The sequence below is a fragment of the Macrotis lagotis genome, chromosome 1, assembly GCF_037893015.1.
Source record: "Macrotis lagotis isolate mMagLag1 chromosome 1, bilby.v1.9.chrom.fasta, whole genome shotgun sequence".
Classification (NCBI taxonomy): domain Eukaryota; kingdom Metazoa; phylum Chordata; class Mammalia; order Peramelemorphia; family Peramelidae; genus Macrotis; species Macrotis lagotis.
Window position 1 is genome coordinate 20,714,654 of NC_133658.1, and position 16,318 is coordinate 20,730,971.

At 37.4% G+C, this 16,318-nt stretch overlaps 1 protein-coding gene across 1 annotated transcript; it reads left to right on the plus strand.

Annotated features, from left to right (window-relative positions):
- Positions 1 to 806: 806 nt before the first annotated feature.
- Positions 807 to 5,485, plus strand: LOC141516449 (lithostathine-1-alpha-like). The gene is made up of 7 exons (XM_074227776.1): positions 807 to 840; positions 2,530 to 2,594; positions 2,707 to 2,791; positions 3,019 to 3,138; positions 3,557 to 3,696; positions 5,009 to 5,120; positions 5,418 to 5,485. Exons 1-7 carry the CDS (start codon positions 807 to 809, stop codon positions 5,483 to 5,485), a joined length of 624 nt encoding a protein of 207 aa, XP_074083877.1.
- Positions 5,486 to 16,318: the final 10,833 nt, after the last annotated feature.

Consider the following 16,318-nt stretch of genomic DNA (forward strand, 5'->3'; position numbering starts at 1 on the left):
GATTCATTGTTCTAGTGTAACCTGTCACCTCCATGGAGAAGCTAGATTTTCTCACTTCAAGTTCTGAAAGTATCTCAGATTGTTAGGGAATAATTATATTTTCTTAAATACTAGTTTAAAGGAACTTCCCCATCTGGGGTGGGGGAGTGAAGGGTGTTATAAAATAAAACTTTTTGGGCCATGCCCTCAATAATGGCTCAAACTCAAGAACAAAATTTAAAGTTTACTGTATCACCCAAAATAAAAATATATGGAATGTGGCCAGACAATTAAATTCAAACTCATGTCTTTTTTACACAATATTTTATATACGCAAGTCCACAATAAGGAAAAATCAATCATGATAGGGACACATTTCTAAAAAGGAATGGACTAATATCACTTCTCTCTTATTACTGCATCATAGGAAAATGAGGCCAGAGATAAGGAAATGGGGTGAAAGTGCATGCAGCTAGTTGGAGGCTGGTGCTACAAAGGACAAAGGAATGTGGAATCAAAGTGACTTGTTGCTTTGCCCTTCCAAGTGACTATTAAGACTCTGGAAGACAAGCCAGACTGGAAATAATGGACTGGTTCATATTGACTCAGCACTCTCTTCTTCTTTTTTTTTTTTTAGGTTTTTGCAAAGCAATGGGGTTAAGTGGCTTGCCCAAGGCCACACAGCTAGGTAATTAATAAATGTCTGAGGTCAGATTTGAACTCAGGTACTCCTGACTCCAGAGCCGGTGCTCTGTTACCTAGCGGCCCCTCAGCACTCTTTTCAATAAGAGTAAAAAGGGTAGCCCAAATACAATCAGAAATCAGGGATGTATGAGGCAGTTCTCTTCCCCACACTGAAAAGTGAGGGTTAAGCAATAAATCACAGAAGAATCACATTTGAAAGACTAATTTTCAAGAGACACTTTAGTTACTGTTATTAATAGCATCTTTATTTTCCTTATTTTACAGAGAAGAAAACTGTGTTTAAGTGACTTTGCTAACATCACTCAACTACTGTTAATGCGAGGCAGGGCTCAAACTTGTCTTCTTGACATCAAGTTCCATACTCTATCCACTGAAGCACCTCAAAGGGGACCAGATGTTGTGAAGAGTATACACCACTATGTCAGAAGTTGTAGAGGTCCCATGCTTTGGGGTTTGTCTTTTCCCTCAGAAGGTCTAAGTTTATACACTTCCCTTCACCTTCAAATTTTCCCTTTTTTATTGGTATTAGTTTAGGAGATACCCAAATATGTTTTCCCATATATTCGGTTACATGGTCTTTTGTCGCAGATTCTGAAATTTTGCTCTAAGCATTATGCTAAAAAGTGACTAGACTTTGACCCATTATTGCATTGGGAATCATATATTCCGAGGAGGTCCCCCACAGACACCAAAATATTCATAGTAATGCATTCTGTGTTAAATCAGAAACAAAGTAAATATACATTCACAGGGAAGTAATTCAGATTATTTCTGATACATAATGCTATAATTTTGTCCTCTGATAAATGATGAAGAGATTAGAGAAGCATTGGAAGATTCATCAAAAATGATTTCAGAGAAAAGCATTCAGAACTAATTTACAAAATGTATAAAAATGATGACAACTGTGCAATTAAAAGAATAGCAACAATAAAAATCAAACCCAGGGGCGTCTAGGTGGCACAGTGGATAAAGCACCAGCCCTGGAGTCAGGAGTACCTGGGTTCAAATCTAGTCTCAGACACTTAATAATTACCTAGCTGTGTGGCCTTGGGAAAGCCACTTAACCCCAATTGCCTTGCAAAAACCTTTTAAAAAATCAAACCCAGAACTATGTCATTATAATGAATAGACTTGCTCTCCAAAGAAGAAATGAGAAAGCTTCCCTTTTTTGGAGGGGTGGGGATTTTTTGATATGGAACATCAACAGACAAAATACAAGGTCATTCCATTAGACTGCCCCACTCCCAGACCTTCAGGCTCTAGGGCTAAGTTTCCAAACCATTTTAGCTTATTGAACTTTTGTCCTTCAGTCTCCAACCAATCAATGTCTTGCTGAAAGGTGATAGCCCTTGGGTCGATTCCCAGTACTATAGGAATGGGCAATAGGAATCCTCCAGAAAAGGGACTCTCCCTGTGCCCCTCCCAGAATATCCCTTTGTCCCTGTGTCTTAGGAAGAGACCATTGCCAATATCTATCTGCTGCTTGGAGACAGGTGCCATGAATCACCCTATTACCAACATACATATTCTGACATCTTATTACTATTTTTCCCATTCATTATTTCTCAGCTGATTATCAGTTACTTTTCATTCCTGTCCATATCCCTTCCCTCTGAGATTCAAACTATAAAGCTTCTGACATTGCCTTTTCAGACACACCATCCCATAGCCTGGCCAGACAGGTAAGGACCTGAGGAAAAAGAGTCACCTGGAAGAAGCAGAAATTTCAGGGAGGGGGCTGCTTTGGAAGGAGGATTGGTAGGTGGCCATCCTAGAAGTGGAATGGTGAGGCTCCTGAGACTTAGATTCGCTATCCATCAGCTTGTCTGCTGTTCCCCATAGACCTGGGGAAGGGGAGGAGGAGATGTCATGAGAACCTGCCACTGAGTCTGGAGGGACTGGGAATGGTAACACAGAGGGTCTTTTGTCCTCCCCCCCTTTTCCTGATCCCATCTCTTGGTTCTTCTGTAGGCTGAGGTGCTCTGAACCTTAGTTTGTCTGGGCTTTCTATCCCTTCAGATTCAGACAATGGTGCCCCTTATGATGCGCCCCAGCTTCTCAGGACTGTTCTTGGCCTGCCTGCTATTCACAAGCCTGGCACAAGGTGAGTGCTTCTTGTCTTTCCTCCCTGACTTCCCAGATATGCTTAGGGCTAGCCCCATGTGTGTGAGGAAAGGTAGAGGGGGAGCAGACCTAAAGGGAAAAGGGAAAAGGTTGTGGTCTTAGGAATGGGGAGAGGAAGCAAAGAAGAAAGAAGAGGGCTATTCAGAAACTCAAGAAGAGAGTAGTCCCAGTTTCCCTGCTATCTGCTCCAATTTTATCTGTCTCCAGGTGAGACTGCCCCTGCTGCTGCTGTTGCCTCTTTTCAGAGTTCCTGTCCTGAAGGCTCCAAAGTATTTGGCTCCTATTGCTATGGCTTGTTCAGAATGGCACAGACCTGGGACAGAGGTGGGTTGGGGGCAGATATCTCCAAGCAGGGATGGTGATATTGGGGGGGGTTAATCCCAGTACCCCTTGAGGCTTAGTCATGAGCAATTAGCTCTTCCTCTCTCTCCAAAAGGCTCTTAAATTCTAGTTTCTTCATTTTCTCTGATAACCTTCATTCTCCTCCAGTTTCTTCATTTTCTTGATCCAAAACCTTAATTTTCTTCCAGTTTCCTCATTTTCTCTGATCCAGAACTTTCATTCTCCTCTAGCTCCATTCACTCTCCCCCTTGGCATCTCAATCTTTGCTCTTTTTCCAATGCCCACAGCATTTTCCTTTTTCCATCTACTAACCATCCTATTTCTTTGTGGTCCTGGAAAGTATGATATCTGTCTTGACTCCTATTCTTCACCCTGAGGAAAATTCTCTTTTCTCTTCTCCTATAGGTGGACTGCCAGAGCCAAACCTCAGGTCATCTGGTCTCTCTGATGAATGAGATTGAAGCTTCTTTTGTAGCCTCTCTGGTGGCTGAGAGTGGGGACTGTCCTAACCCCATCTGGATTGGCCTCTATGATGCTAACAAGGTTTGTCCCACACAGCCCTTCAGCCTCTCGGCCTGCCCAGATTATTGGGTGGGTGCTCTGGGGACCTTCTCAGGCAACATCATCCCTTTCCCATTTGGAGTTTTAGAAAAAAGAAATTGAGAAGAAGTGAGGGGGCTATTGAAAGGCATGCTCATTTCCGGGAAAATATAATTTTCATGACTCTATCCAGGTAGCTCTAGTCAGAGTCATTCTGTCCATTCAAACTCAATCTCTTTCTCATACATTCCTCATACATTATTCAAACTCTTTATTACTCTTCTTCATGGCTATTCCCTTCATGGGTGGTCATGGTCTCCATCTTGATGGAGATAAAACACAAAATTACCTAACTTTTCCTTTAGAGAACCAAGCAGCTGGTAGCATAGGGAGAGGGTTTTATTGTTGGAAAAGGAATAGCAGGGTGTGGATACCTTTTAATACGTTAACATTTTATCCACTGTGATTATATTTGTAACTGCTTCATGTAAGGTTGGGAGGCAGGATCAAATAGGGCCAAAGGGCAAGGTCCTACCTCAACCCCCAGATATTTGATATAGTATCAGAATATAATCACAGATATTAATACCTTTTTGTCTCTATCTCTGACTGTCTTAAAGGAACACATGCCATCATGACACAGAGCCGAGACTAGAACTCCATTGGTTGGTCAAGGTTGTCTGTGCTATAAATAGTCAAATTGGGGATAGATTAATGTAGGAGATATTAAGGATGGCTCCCTGGAGAGATAGATTTCCCATTAAAGCCCACAGATAAAGAATCCAGAATTGCAGAATTCGAAGATATATCTGAGGCCAGCTGGTTCAATTTGTTACCAAAATGTAATATCCACCTCCCCTCCCCCAGACTCCATACAAATTATCTTTGCTTGAAGACCTCCAGGGAAAGGGAATGCCAAGTAGCAAAGTAGCTCATTCTATTGTTACCGGTTTCTATTTGGGAAGACTTTTCTTACACCAAACCTAAATTCTCTTCTTTATACTTTAGCCCCACTGCTCAAATCCAACTCACATACTTGTCATGACAACATCTCCCTGATATCATGGTCTTCTTCAAGAATGAAGGACAAACATCAAAGCCAAGGAGAGCAATGCCAATTCCTTGTCCACACAACAACGTTTCGGGAATGATTATATAGTATTTTCATGAATACATAGCTGTATATTAGGAATTCCAGTAGGGAGGATGATGTACAGAAGAATTTAAGGGGAGAATAAGTGTGGGAAGTTGTGAGGAGAATGAGGAACAATTGTGTTTGAAGGGTTTTTCTATACTCTCTTACTTCCCCCTTCAGACCCGACGTTGGAAATGGAGTAGCAATGCCTTATTCACCTACCAAGCTTGGACTCAGAGTGCCCCAAGTAACAGTAATCCTGGATACTGTGCGACCCCGACTCCAGAAACAGGTGAGAGCAAAAGAAGGGAAATGACCCAATTCCTATTCTCCTTGTTTCACAAAGAATTTGTGTCTAATCAGGCCACACTCTCTATTTGCTAACTACCATGCTTTTGGGGAGGTGGACTTTTCTTTACCAATATAATGGGAAATCTTTTTGTTTCTCACTTGTGTGACCACAAGCTTATAACTGGTTATAGGTTTGTTAGTGGTTTGGGGAAAACCCTGAATCACTAAGTTGGGTGCCAGGGTTATGGGAATCTCCAGCCTAACTGCTAGTCACCTGATGGATCACATCTCTCTCTAGGATTCCAAAAATGGAAGGATCAATCTTGCAAGAATAAGAATTTCTACATCGGCAAGTTCAAAGCCTAGAAGTTACAAACCAGAGAAAATAGCTGAGATTCTTCCACCATGGAGTCATGTCCTGTGTGACTAACTATAGACTCTTTGCCCTCTCAGAAACATCTTCAATCCACTGTTTTTATAAATTGGTATCTCCCATCCCTTTGTTATTGCCCTTCTGCTCCCTCCTTTCCCTTTATTTAACATCTCCTTCCTCTATTTATAGTTCCTTATGGGCTGCCAAGTGTAAAACATAGGACAATCAAAATAAACTATTATTTCTCCCAATCTGCTTTCCTGCATCCTGCTTGAAGTCTGGCTTTCCAAATAAGGTCATGGTGTATGGTGGGGGGAAGTGAAAGGAAGAGGGGTGTTCTGCATGGATGGGGTAGTACCTTTTGTAGCTTCCTTTCAAAAGCCATGCTCATTCATCCATTAGGTCTTTACTAAGCACCTCCTTTGTATTCAGCATCCCTCGGAGACCACAGGGAAGACCTTGGCAGTCCTATTCGTTTTGGAAATTGATTTTGTTGACTCAAATTTACACTTATCCCTACTCAGATTCATATAATTGCATTGGGACCAATATTATAAACCCAACAAATCTTTTTGAATCCTGACTCTTTCTTCCAGGGTATTTCCTAGTACTGTATCATCTGTATATACTGAACATGCTGGTTATGTCTTTATTCAATCATTGGTGAACAAAAAGACAATTCTGAAAACCAAGAGAGACAAATTCTTTCTCTGACATACACTGTGTATGTAACCCTACTTAAATTGCTTAACCTCTTGGTGTCCCGGGCAATTTTCTAACACTATACATCACAGTACAGTTTCCTGTTGGTCTGGGGAAGGATGGTTCCTCACTGGAAGTGCTATACTGAGATAAATGACAATTTTGAACACCCCTGAACTCCTCTCCCCAGAAAGTCTGAATTGAAATAGTAGATCAAAATAATGTCAGCATAGCAGAAAGGATGCATTTTTAGAAAGAATTCATGATTGTTTGCCAAATGTATTTAGCTCTTTTTGATATTGATGTACCCTGGAAGAGAGAAGTTGCCTTTATGCTCTTACATAATTATGCCTGATACTTAAGTCACCCATCTACCTTGAACCTATGTATAACATCCCACATAGTAAAGGGAAAGAATAGAAACAGAGGCTGGGTGTCCTATGACTTAAGGCTAGCAAGAAAATTCATAGGCCACCTGGGCACAGGAAATTTCTGCCTAGTTCGGTCCATTTCGAGATCAGAAGAAGGATAAGAATTGATGACGGGAATGGGAGGGCCAGCTAAGAATTAGCAGGCCAAGTACCAGTTCTGGTTTTTTTTTAAAGGTTTTTTTTTGCAAGGCAAATGGGGTTAAGTGGCTTGCCCAAGGCCACACAACTAGGTAATTATTAAGTGTCTGAGACTGGATTTGAACCCAGGTACTCCTGACTCCAGGGCTGGTGCTTTATCCACTGTGCCACCTAGCCGCCCCATCCAGTTTTGTTTTTTAAGAAGTTGTAGAGAGGAAGATTTAACTATTTTTAACATTTTAATATATTATTTATTTTGAACATTCTTTTTGTCTTTCCCAGTGGATATTCAAAATTCCCCCAAACCAAAGGTTCAACATGATGCCAAAGAAAGAGACCAGGAGCTCCACATTGATTACATAAGTAATCTCTTTAATCATCACACTGGGATATTTGGATCTGGAAAGCCTGGGACATGCCAACACAATGGATTCCCCTGAAAAAAAACCATGGTAATTATAGAAACAAAGGGAGAAGGAGCTATAGGGTATGTTAGTATAGATGGGTTTCTATTTGGGGGGTTTACTCATCTCAGCATTAGGCTTGGGTCCTAGACACTTGGTGCCATATCAGTGCTCTTTGGGTTAGAGTTCTGGAAATGTGAGGCCATATGTCAGTTCCCTTATTATGACCTCTCTTCCAAATTCTCTTCCTCCTAATCACTCCATCTCCCACCCACTGAGAAGGCATGTAATATGATGTCAAATATATATATATATATATATGTACATATATGTACATATATGCATATATATAAAATCATGCAAAATATATTTAATTATATTTCAAAAAAAAGTAAGACATATAAGGGAACAAAATTATTCTTTGATTCACTCTCAAGTATTCATCAGTTCTGGAGGTGAATAGCATTTTTCCATCATAAGACTTTTGGAATTGTCTTAGATCATTGTATTGATCAAAGTAGCCAAGTCTTTCATAGTTGATCATCATTACAATACTGCTTTTACTGAGCATAATGATCTCCTGGTTCTTCTCACTTCACTTTATATCAGTTCAATTAGGTCTTGTCAATTTTTTTTCTGAAACCACTGTCTTCATTTCTTATAGCACATTAGTCCACCATCACAATCATATGCCACAACCTATTCAGCCATTCTTCAATTGATGAACATTCTCTCACTTTCCAATTTTTTGCCACTACAAAAAAAAGCAGCTATAAGCATTTTTGTACATATTGGTCCTTTCCTGTTCTTTTGATCTCTGACTTAATACTGGTATTGCTGGGTCAATGGGAATGCACAGTTTTATACCCTTTTGGGCCTAATTGTAAATCATTCTCCAGAAAGGTTAGACCAGTTTTCTACTCCATCAACAATTCACAAGTATACCTATTTTCCCACATCCCCATCATTTCTGATAGATATGAGATGATACCTAAGAGTTCTTTTAATTTATCTTTTCTATTCAATGAATTTTAGTTTTTTCATAAAACTATAAATTGCCTGTTTACATCCTTTGACCATTGCTGTTTTCTTATAAATTTGACTCCATTCTGTACTCAGTAAATATTTAAGAAATAAGGTGTTTATCAAAGAAACTTACTCAATTCTATTTATATTTCTTCATGGTCTTAGGAACCTTTTCACAAAATGAAGTCTTCCTGATCATCTCTTTTAAACAGGTCTATTTTTGACTTACATTTTGTTGGACATCATGTTTGCTACCCCTATAATTTTTCAATTGTAACATATCAGATTCTACTCTAGTCCTTTATTTTAACTCTATGTTTCAAGTGTCTTTTGCAAAGAAAATATTTTTGAATTCTGGTTTCTAATCCATTCTGCTATCTGATTCGGTTTTACAGGAGAGCTCATCTCAATCACACTCAATTATGATTACTAATTGTGCAATACCCTCCTCACTTTCTTGTGTATATTCATTTCTCTCTTTTTAAACTGTTTCTCCTCAAAAGCCTGTTTCACTTTTAATCTTTGCTTCCCTTAATATACCCCTTTTCTCTTTACCTTCTACCCTTTTCTCTTATTCCATTTCCTTTCTATTTTCCCATTTGGTATGTTATATTATTATACATAAATGAGTATGTGCATATATTTTTTATCTTTTTGAACCAATTCTGATGAGAATAAGGTCCAAGCACTGCCCATCACTACCTCCCATTTTCTCCTCCAATGTAAAAGTCCTTCCATGCACACTTTTTTATATATGATCATTTACCCTATTCTACCTCTTTCTTTTTCCTTCTCTCAGTGTATCCTTCTTTCTCATCCCTTCATTTTTTTGGAAATCATTCCAAACATAGTTGACTCATTTATGCCCTTTATGTAAACTCCTTTTTAACAGTCCTAATAACAATAAAGTTCTTAGGAATTATATGTATCCTCTTCCCATATATGAATTTAAACAGTTTAGCTTTATTGAATTCCTTATGATTAGTCTTTCATGTTTACCTTTCTTTGAGTTTCTTGAGTCTTCTATTTGAATATCAAACTTTCTATTTTGACTGGCCCTTTATTTCTTAAATTCCCATGTTTCACCTGAAGGATTACACTCAGTTTTTTCTGAATATGTAATTCTTGGTTGTAATCCTAAATCTTTTGCCTTCTGATATATCATATTCCAAGTTCTCTGTTTCTTTACAATGAAAGCTGCTAAATCTTCTGTGATCCTGTCGTACCATGATATTTGAATTGTTTCATTATGGCTACTTTCTCTTTGATCTGAGAGGCATAGAATTTGACTAAAATATTCCTAGGAGTTTGCATCTCTTTCAGGAGGTGATCATAATCCTTCAATTTCTATTTTACCTTCTGGATCTCAGATATCACAGCAGTTTTTCCTTGATAATTTCTTGAAATATGATGTCTAGGCTCTTCCTTTGATCATAGACTCCAGGTGATCAATTATTTTTAAAATATCACTCCTTGATCTATTTTTAGTTGTTTTTTTCATAAAATATTTTACAATTTCTTCAAGTTTTTTCCATTCCTTTGATTTTATTTTTTTTCTTGAAGCCTCATGGAGTTGTTAGCTTTTGCCCAATTCTAATTTTAAATTAGAAGCTTTAATCAATGGGATTTTGTACCTATTTTTCCATTTCTGGAAATTCTGCTTGATGATTATGGGCAAATCACTTAATCTTGTTTGTCTCACTGTTTCATCTATAAAATGATCTATAAAAGAAAATGGCAAACCTCAGTATCTTTGCCAAGAAAATCTAAAAGGGAGTCACAAACAGTTGCACATGAATGAAATGACTGAATAATGAAGGACACAGAGAAAGACCAATATAGTCCCTATGCTCAAAAAAGTTTGCATTCTGATAGCAGAAATATCATGTAAATAGCCAGTTACATTACAAGACATATCCAGAGTATGTAAAAAGGGTGACTATTAAAAATAAAAATTCCAGAAGGGATTTTTGCACAACAATTTTAGAAGTAAGTATCTACAGAGCATCTTGAACTTGAGGTAATGAACCTGAGATAACTCAACCTGCAACTCATAATTGTTAAGTTGGTGTAGGAAGTGCAGTGGCAGAGGTGGGAGTCATAAAAATGTTGTATTTTTATGTTTGTATGGATGTATGGATGTACGGATGGATGGATGGATGTATTTACATACTTAGAGAAATGGGTCATTAGTTTGCTCTATTAGAGAAATGCCATAGGAATTTACACAAATTTTAGAAAAATATTTAGGAAAGTGTTTCATGCTATTCTTTCATGAAAGATGGATAGATGTGTGCTGAACAACAGAATAATTTAACGGGTTAGAAAAAAATTGAATCCCTGGATGGACCAGAGTAATCATTAATGGTTTGATGTCAACCTGGAATGAAATTTCAAATGAAGTGCCCTGTGGATCTGTGCTTAATCGAGTCCTATTTAAAATGTTAATCCATAACTTACATAAGAGCATAGATTACATATTTATCAAATTTGTAAATAATATCAAGATTCAAGAGATGCCATTCAAGATCCTAAAAGGTCATGACAGGCTAGAACACATATCAAATATTTCTTAAAATGAAATTTGGTAACAAGAAATGCAAAATCTTACATTTGGATTCCAAGATTTAACATGTGAAGATCTGGTAAGTTTACAGGGCAGGATGCTCAATGTAAACTACTTAGGTCATCTGTCAAATCAAAAAGTGACTTTATGAGGATCAAATGAGATACTGTTTAAAAAATAATTAAAGGGGAGGCTAGGTAGTGCAGTGGATAGAGCAAAGGCCCTGGAGTCAGGAGTACCTGGGTTCAGATCTGGCCTCAGACACTTAATAATTACCTAGCTGCATGGCCTTGGGCAAGCCACTTGACCCCATTTGCCTTGCAAAAACCTAAAAAATATGATTAAAGCTCAATGCCTAGCAGAGGTATGATATAAACACTAGCTATCATTTTTCTCCTCATAATCATGATGCTCTCTTCTAGGGTTCCAGTTTAAGTAGGATATGGATAAGCTGAAGTGTCCAGAAGAAGGAAATCATGTTGATAACAGTCATGGGACTATAAAAATATAATACAGGAAGATTTCAGATGAAGAAGAGAAAAGAAGGAATTCTAGTGAATGAACACCTTTCCTCCCCTAGCAAAATATGAAATAAAGTCCCTATCTGAGAAGGTGGGGGGAAAGGTATTCTCTCTGAGACTGGAGAAGAGATATTATGGTGAGTAGTATTGCTATTTATCATTTATTTGCAAAGAGGATAGATGATACCATGCAAGAATTGAATATAAGGTGCAAAGTCATTGGCCTCACTCTTCCATAGGAATGTTCAGGGATGTTCACCTGGAGAAGAAAATATTTGTGGGAGATAATGAGAAGTATAGTAATTGTCTTCTACTCTCTGAAGGGCTAACATGTAGATATTTCCCCCTTTTCCTATTACTAATATGCCTTATTAAACCTCAACTTTGGATTACTTCTGCCATATTACTAGATGCTATTTGCTAGGGAAAAAAATCATGATAACTGAGTCCACTAGAGAGTCATGTCAAATCAATTCACAGGTCTACCTGTCACCCAGAAATAATTCACATTCAGATTTCATTTTGTTTTGAATTTCTAGTGTCATAGGAGATACTAAATGAATTCTTGATAAGTGGTAAATAATAATTATCTCATTTTATAAAGGAGAAAACTGAGTCTTAGAAAATTTAAATGACTTTTCCATGATTACTGGTTCTAGAGGAAGCAAGGAACAGCAGGGTTAGAGTGACATTGACCCCTTAGAATATATTAGGTAGTCTAACACAAGCCTAATTCTGCAAAGTCCACCTAAAAACTGAAATCCATCAGAAAATAGCTGAAAAAGATGGAATTACTTCTAGTAGGTTTCAAGAAACAATCCTATGCTTAAGCATCCAGCTAGTTCCCATGAGATTTTGATCCTCATTCAGTTAGGAACATGAAGGCAGGTAGCAGGAAACAAGCAATTCTAAGGTATTATTTTTTGCCTGGCCCATCAGATATAAGGCAGAGATTGACAGAGGCAAAGATGGAGAAGTAACTCTGGTCTGTGGGCTCAGCACAGAGGAAGGGAAAAAACCTTATGGGGTACATTGTGGTGGGTGATGAGGAAGAGTCAACAGAAGGCTTTCACTGGGGAGTTAGGTAATAGAAGGGTCAGAGTGTTGAACATAAAGATAAGTTCAAATCCTGTATTGGAATTTACTAATTCTGTGACCCTCTATGAGGTCACTTCTTTTTTAAAATTTTATTTATTTTTCTAATTACATGCAAAGATAGTTTTAAACAATCATTCATTTTTTGGTAAGGTCTTGAGTTACACCTTTTTCTCCCTCCCTTCCTTTCCTCCCCACTTCCCCTGACAGAGAGCATGTATAACATTGTTAAGCATATATCTATATTAATCATGTATGAAAGAAAAATTAAAATCTCCCACATGAGTGGGAGAAAAAACATAATACATATAACAAATTTTAAAAACTGAAAATGAAAAGCTTTGGTTTTCATTCAGACTCCAAAGTTTTATCTCTGGATGTGGATGGTATTTTCCATTACAAATCCATTAAAATTGTCTTTGAGCTGAGATGAACAAGTCCATCATAACTGATCATCATGCAGTGTTACTATTGGTGTGTACAATGTTCTTCTAGTTCTGCTCACTTCACTCAGAATCAGTTCATGCAAGTCTTTTCAGGCTTTTCTGGTCCCATCCCTCATGATTTCTTACAGTACAATAATACTCCATCACATTCATAAACCGCAATTGATGGACATTGCTTCATTTTCTAATTCCTTGCCACTCCAAAAAGACCCACTAAAAATATTTTTGTACATGTAAGCTTTTTAAACATTTTTGTAATCTCTTTGGGATACAGACCTAGTAGTCGTATTGCTGGGTCAAAGGATACGCACAGTTTTATTGCCAAATTTCTCTCCAGAAAGGTTAGATCAATTCACAACTCCACCAACAACACATTTGTGTCCCAGTTTTCCCACAGCCTACCAACATTGATCATTTTCTTTTTCTGTTATATTGACCAATCTGATAGGAGTGAGGTGTTACTTTAGATTTGTTTTAATTTGCATTTCTCTAAATGATTTAGAGCATTTTGTTCATGAATATAACTTTAATTTCTCCATCTGAGAATTGCCTGTTCATATCCTTTGTTGAGGTCACCTCTATACAAATGGTTAATTATTTCTCAACAAAGGTTTCCTATATAAGACTATGTGAGCAGTCTTCTCTAGGCACATGGGGAAAACAGGAACAAGGATAGTGGAGAAATGGAAACTTTAGACTAATACTTCTCTTTTTTTATCTACTGTTCCCTGACTCTTCTTGGGCTACTTGGCGCCAGCCACTTCATTTCAGTGGAACTGGGTGTTTCATGAACTGTACTGTGGTTTTAAAGCTCAGGTTATCTGGAGACTAAAATGAAACCTAAAATCATAACCCAGTCCATACTTTTAAGGCAAGGGAGACCAGAAGGAAAGAGTGAGAGCAGATGACTCCCTCCACACACACACACAAAAAAAAACCAGTTTGTGCCCATAAACAGCTCCTCATATCCCAACATGACCAGCTTAGACTTTGCAGCTTTGGGTTGTAGATTTACAGCTGCAAACAGACTTGAAGATCACTGAGTACAAGATACCAGCAGGAAACAAGTAAATATGAGGTATTACTTTTCCTGGCCCACCACATGTTAGGGAGAGATTGGCAGAGGCAAAGATGGTCCGTGGGCTCAGCACAGAGGAAGGAAAACCTTACAGGGTATATTGAGATTCAAAGGGGAAAGTGATTCATCTAAAGTCACCCAGAGAGCAAATGAAAGAGACTAGAATGTGAACCCAGGTTTTTTGACTCCCAATAGAACTTATTCTTTCTGTATCATTTGATTTACTTTTAATTAAAAACCATAAAGATGTATATGAATGTTCTTACTGCATCTCCTAGAAAAGATCTATAACCACTCAAAGGAACTGGTCTTGGTCATCCATAAATCAGGAGTTTCTGAATCCTTTTTTAATATCAAGACCCTTTGGGCAGTATCTGGCCAAATATTAAGCCCCTTCTCAGAAGATGGTTTTTAATGCATAAGATAAAATACACAAGATTATAAGGAAATCAATTATATTGAAAGGAAGTTATCAAAATACATATTTTTTAAAATTTTACAGATCTCAGGTTAAGTATCCCTGCTGCAGAGGAAAGAACAAGTGGATGAAGAATGTATACTGTCCAGATTATTACAAGCGTTTGCATGAGAAATTTTCAGAATTTTTCCATTGGTGTTCACACATATATATGCAAATTTATAGTAGACAGCAAAAAAAATGATGATGAGGTTTTACTGCTTACCCTATGGGGTAAGCAATTTAAAAAATGGACAGTGATTTAGGCCCAGAATGGAACAAAAATAGGAGAATGGCCTGCACTGCCTTTGGAAAATCCATAAGCCATTTTAATGATCCCAAGTTTCCAATGAAAACAAAGGTCCATCTTTTTCACCACTATCAATGTGGATGACTTTGTTTTTTTGAAACATGGTATGCTTAGTGTCTGTAGAATTAAAAGTGAATATCCTAATAGAGAACACTGGACATGTCATTAGTGGTTGTAATTAATGTCATGAAGAAAAGGATTAAAAGATGTCATTAGTGAAATGTATGACTGGTTGTCCAAGAAAAGGATGACAGCCAGGGACTGCACTGATATTCTTGTGACAACAGAAGAAATCAAAGAGGGCCTCTAGATCCACTGTAATGGATGAAGAAGTGAATGACTCAAAGAGGATAGACAAGCTGGGATGGGTTGCAATATGATGCACATTGTCCTGCATTATAGGAACATTGATCCATATAAGGATAGACAGCACAAAGTCACACATATTTCATTCCCCTCTTTGGAACACGGCATGCATTTGAACCAGACTGAGAAACCAGGGGGTGTCTGAGACTAAGTATCTAATCTTTGATCATAAAACATATCTTTCCCCTTTCCAGGGAAGGTCATCTGGCATACATTAAATTTGAATATGGATCTTGGGGTCATTAGCACCCAAACTCTAATGCATGTAGCTATACCCAAGAGAAAAGAAATATTTTAGAATAAGCTAGAGTCAGTCTAGGAAAATTTCTTGAAAAAGAAGGGAAATCAGAAGCTTTTAAGAGAGAAAGAAAGGTCAGCGAATGATAGAGATGAAGAGGATTAAAAAGTCAGAAGACTTAGTGGATCAGAGAACAATAATAGAAACAAATTTTAATCAAAGGAAATGACAAAAATGAGTCAATATAATTTATGAGATAAAGTTAAATGATTCTTTAGGGGAAATTTCTATCTCTTAATAATTTCATCAACAAAAGAGGGGGGGGAACAGATCAATGAATTGGAGAACTGAAAAAAATTAGAAAAACAATTAAGTTTTTTAAAAAATCCCAACTGAATAACAAAGTAAAAATCTTGAAAATCAAAGAAGAGATTAATGAAACTGAAAGAAAAACTTTTAAAAACCATTGAAGTGATAAATAAAACTAAGTGCTTTTTAAAAAAATCAATAAATAATTCACTCGTATTATTTTTTAAATGACAGAAGAAAACTAAATTGTATCAGAAATGAAAAAGAATTAACAATTGAAGATCAAATAAGGAAAACTATGAGGAATTATTTTTGCTATTTATGCAAAAAACTGATAACAGAGGAAGCAGATGAGCATTTTAAAAAATAAACTACGGGGGGTGGCTAGGTGGCGCAATGGATAAAGCACCGGCCCTGGAGTCAGGAATACCTGGGTTCAAATCTGGTCTCAGACACTTAATAATTACCTAGCTGTGTGGCCTTGGGCAAGCCACTTAATCCCATTTGCCTTGCAAAAACCTAAAAATAAACAAACAAATAAATACATAAATACATAAATAAACTACAAACAGAACAAGAACAAGAAATAAAAATAAATTACTTAGAAACTGAACAAGCTATAAATGAACTCCCAAATAGGAAAACACCAATGGATGGATTTACAAGTGAATTCTATCAAATATTCCAAAAATTAATTCCTATAAAACTAGGAAGAGAAGGAATCCTTTCACATTTATAC

Bases quoted from the DNA above. Each gene is read 5' to 3' on its own strand.
- LOC141516449 (XM_074227776.1), top strand. From the start codon at position 807: ATGTATGAGGCAGTTCTCTTCCCCACACTGAAAA. The intron at 2,792-3,018 runs GTGAGTGCTTCT...ATCTGTCTCCAG, and splicing joins ATTCACAAGCCTGGCACAAG to GTGAGACTGCCCCTGCTGCT. The intron at 5,121-5,417 runs GTGAGAGCAAAA...ATCTCTCTCTAG, and splicing joins GACCCCGACTCCAGAAACAG to GATTCCAAAAATGGAAGGAT.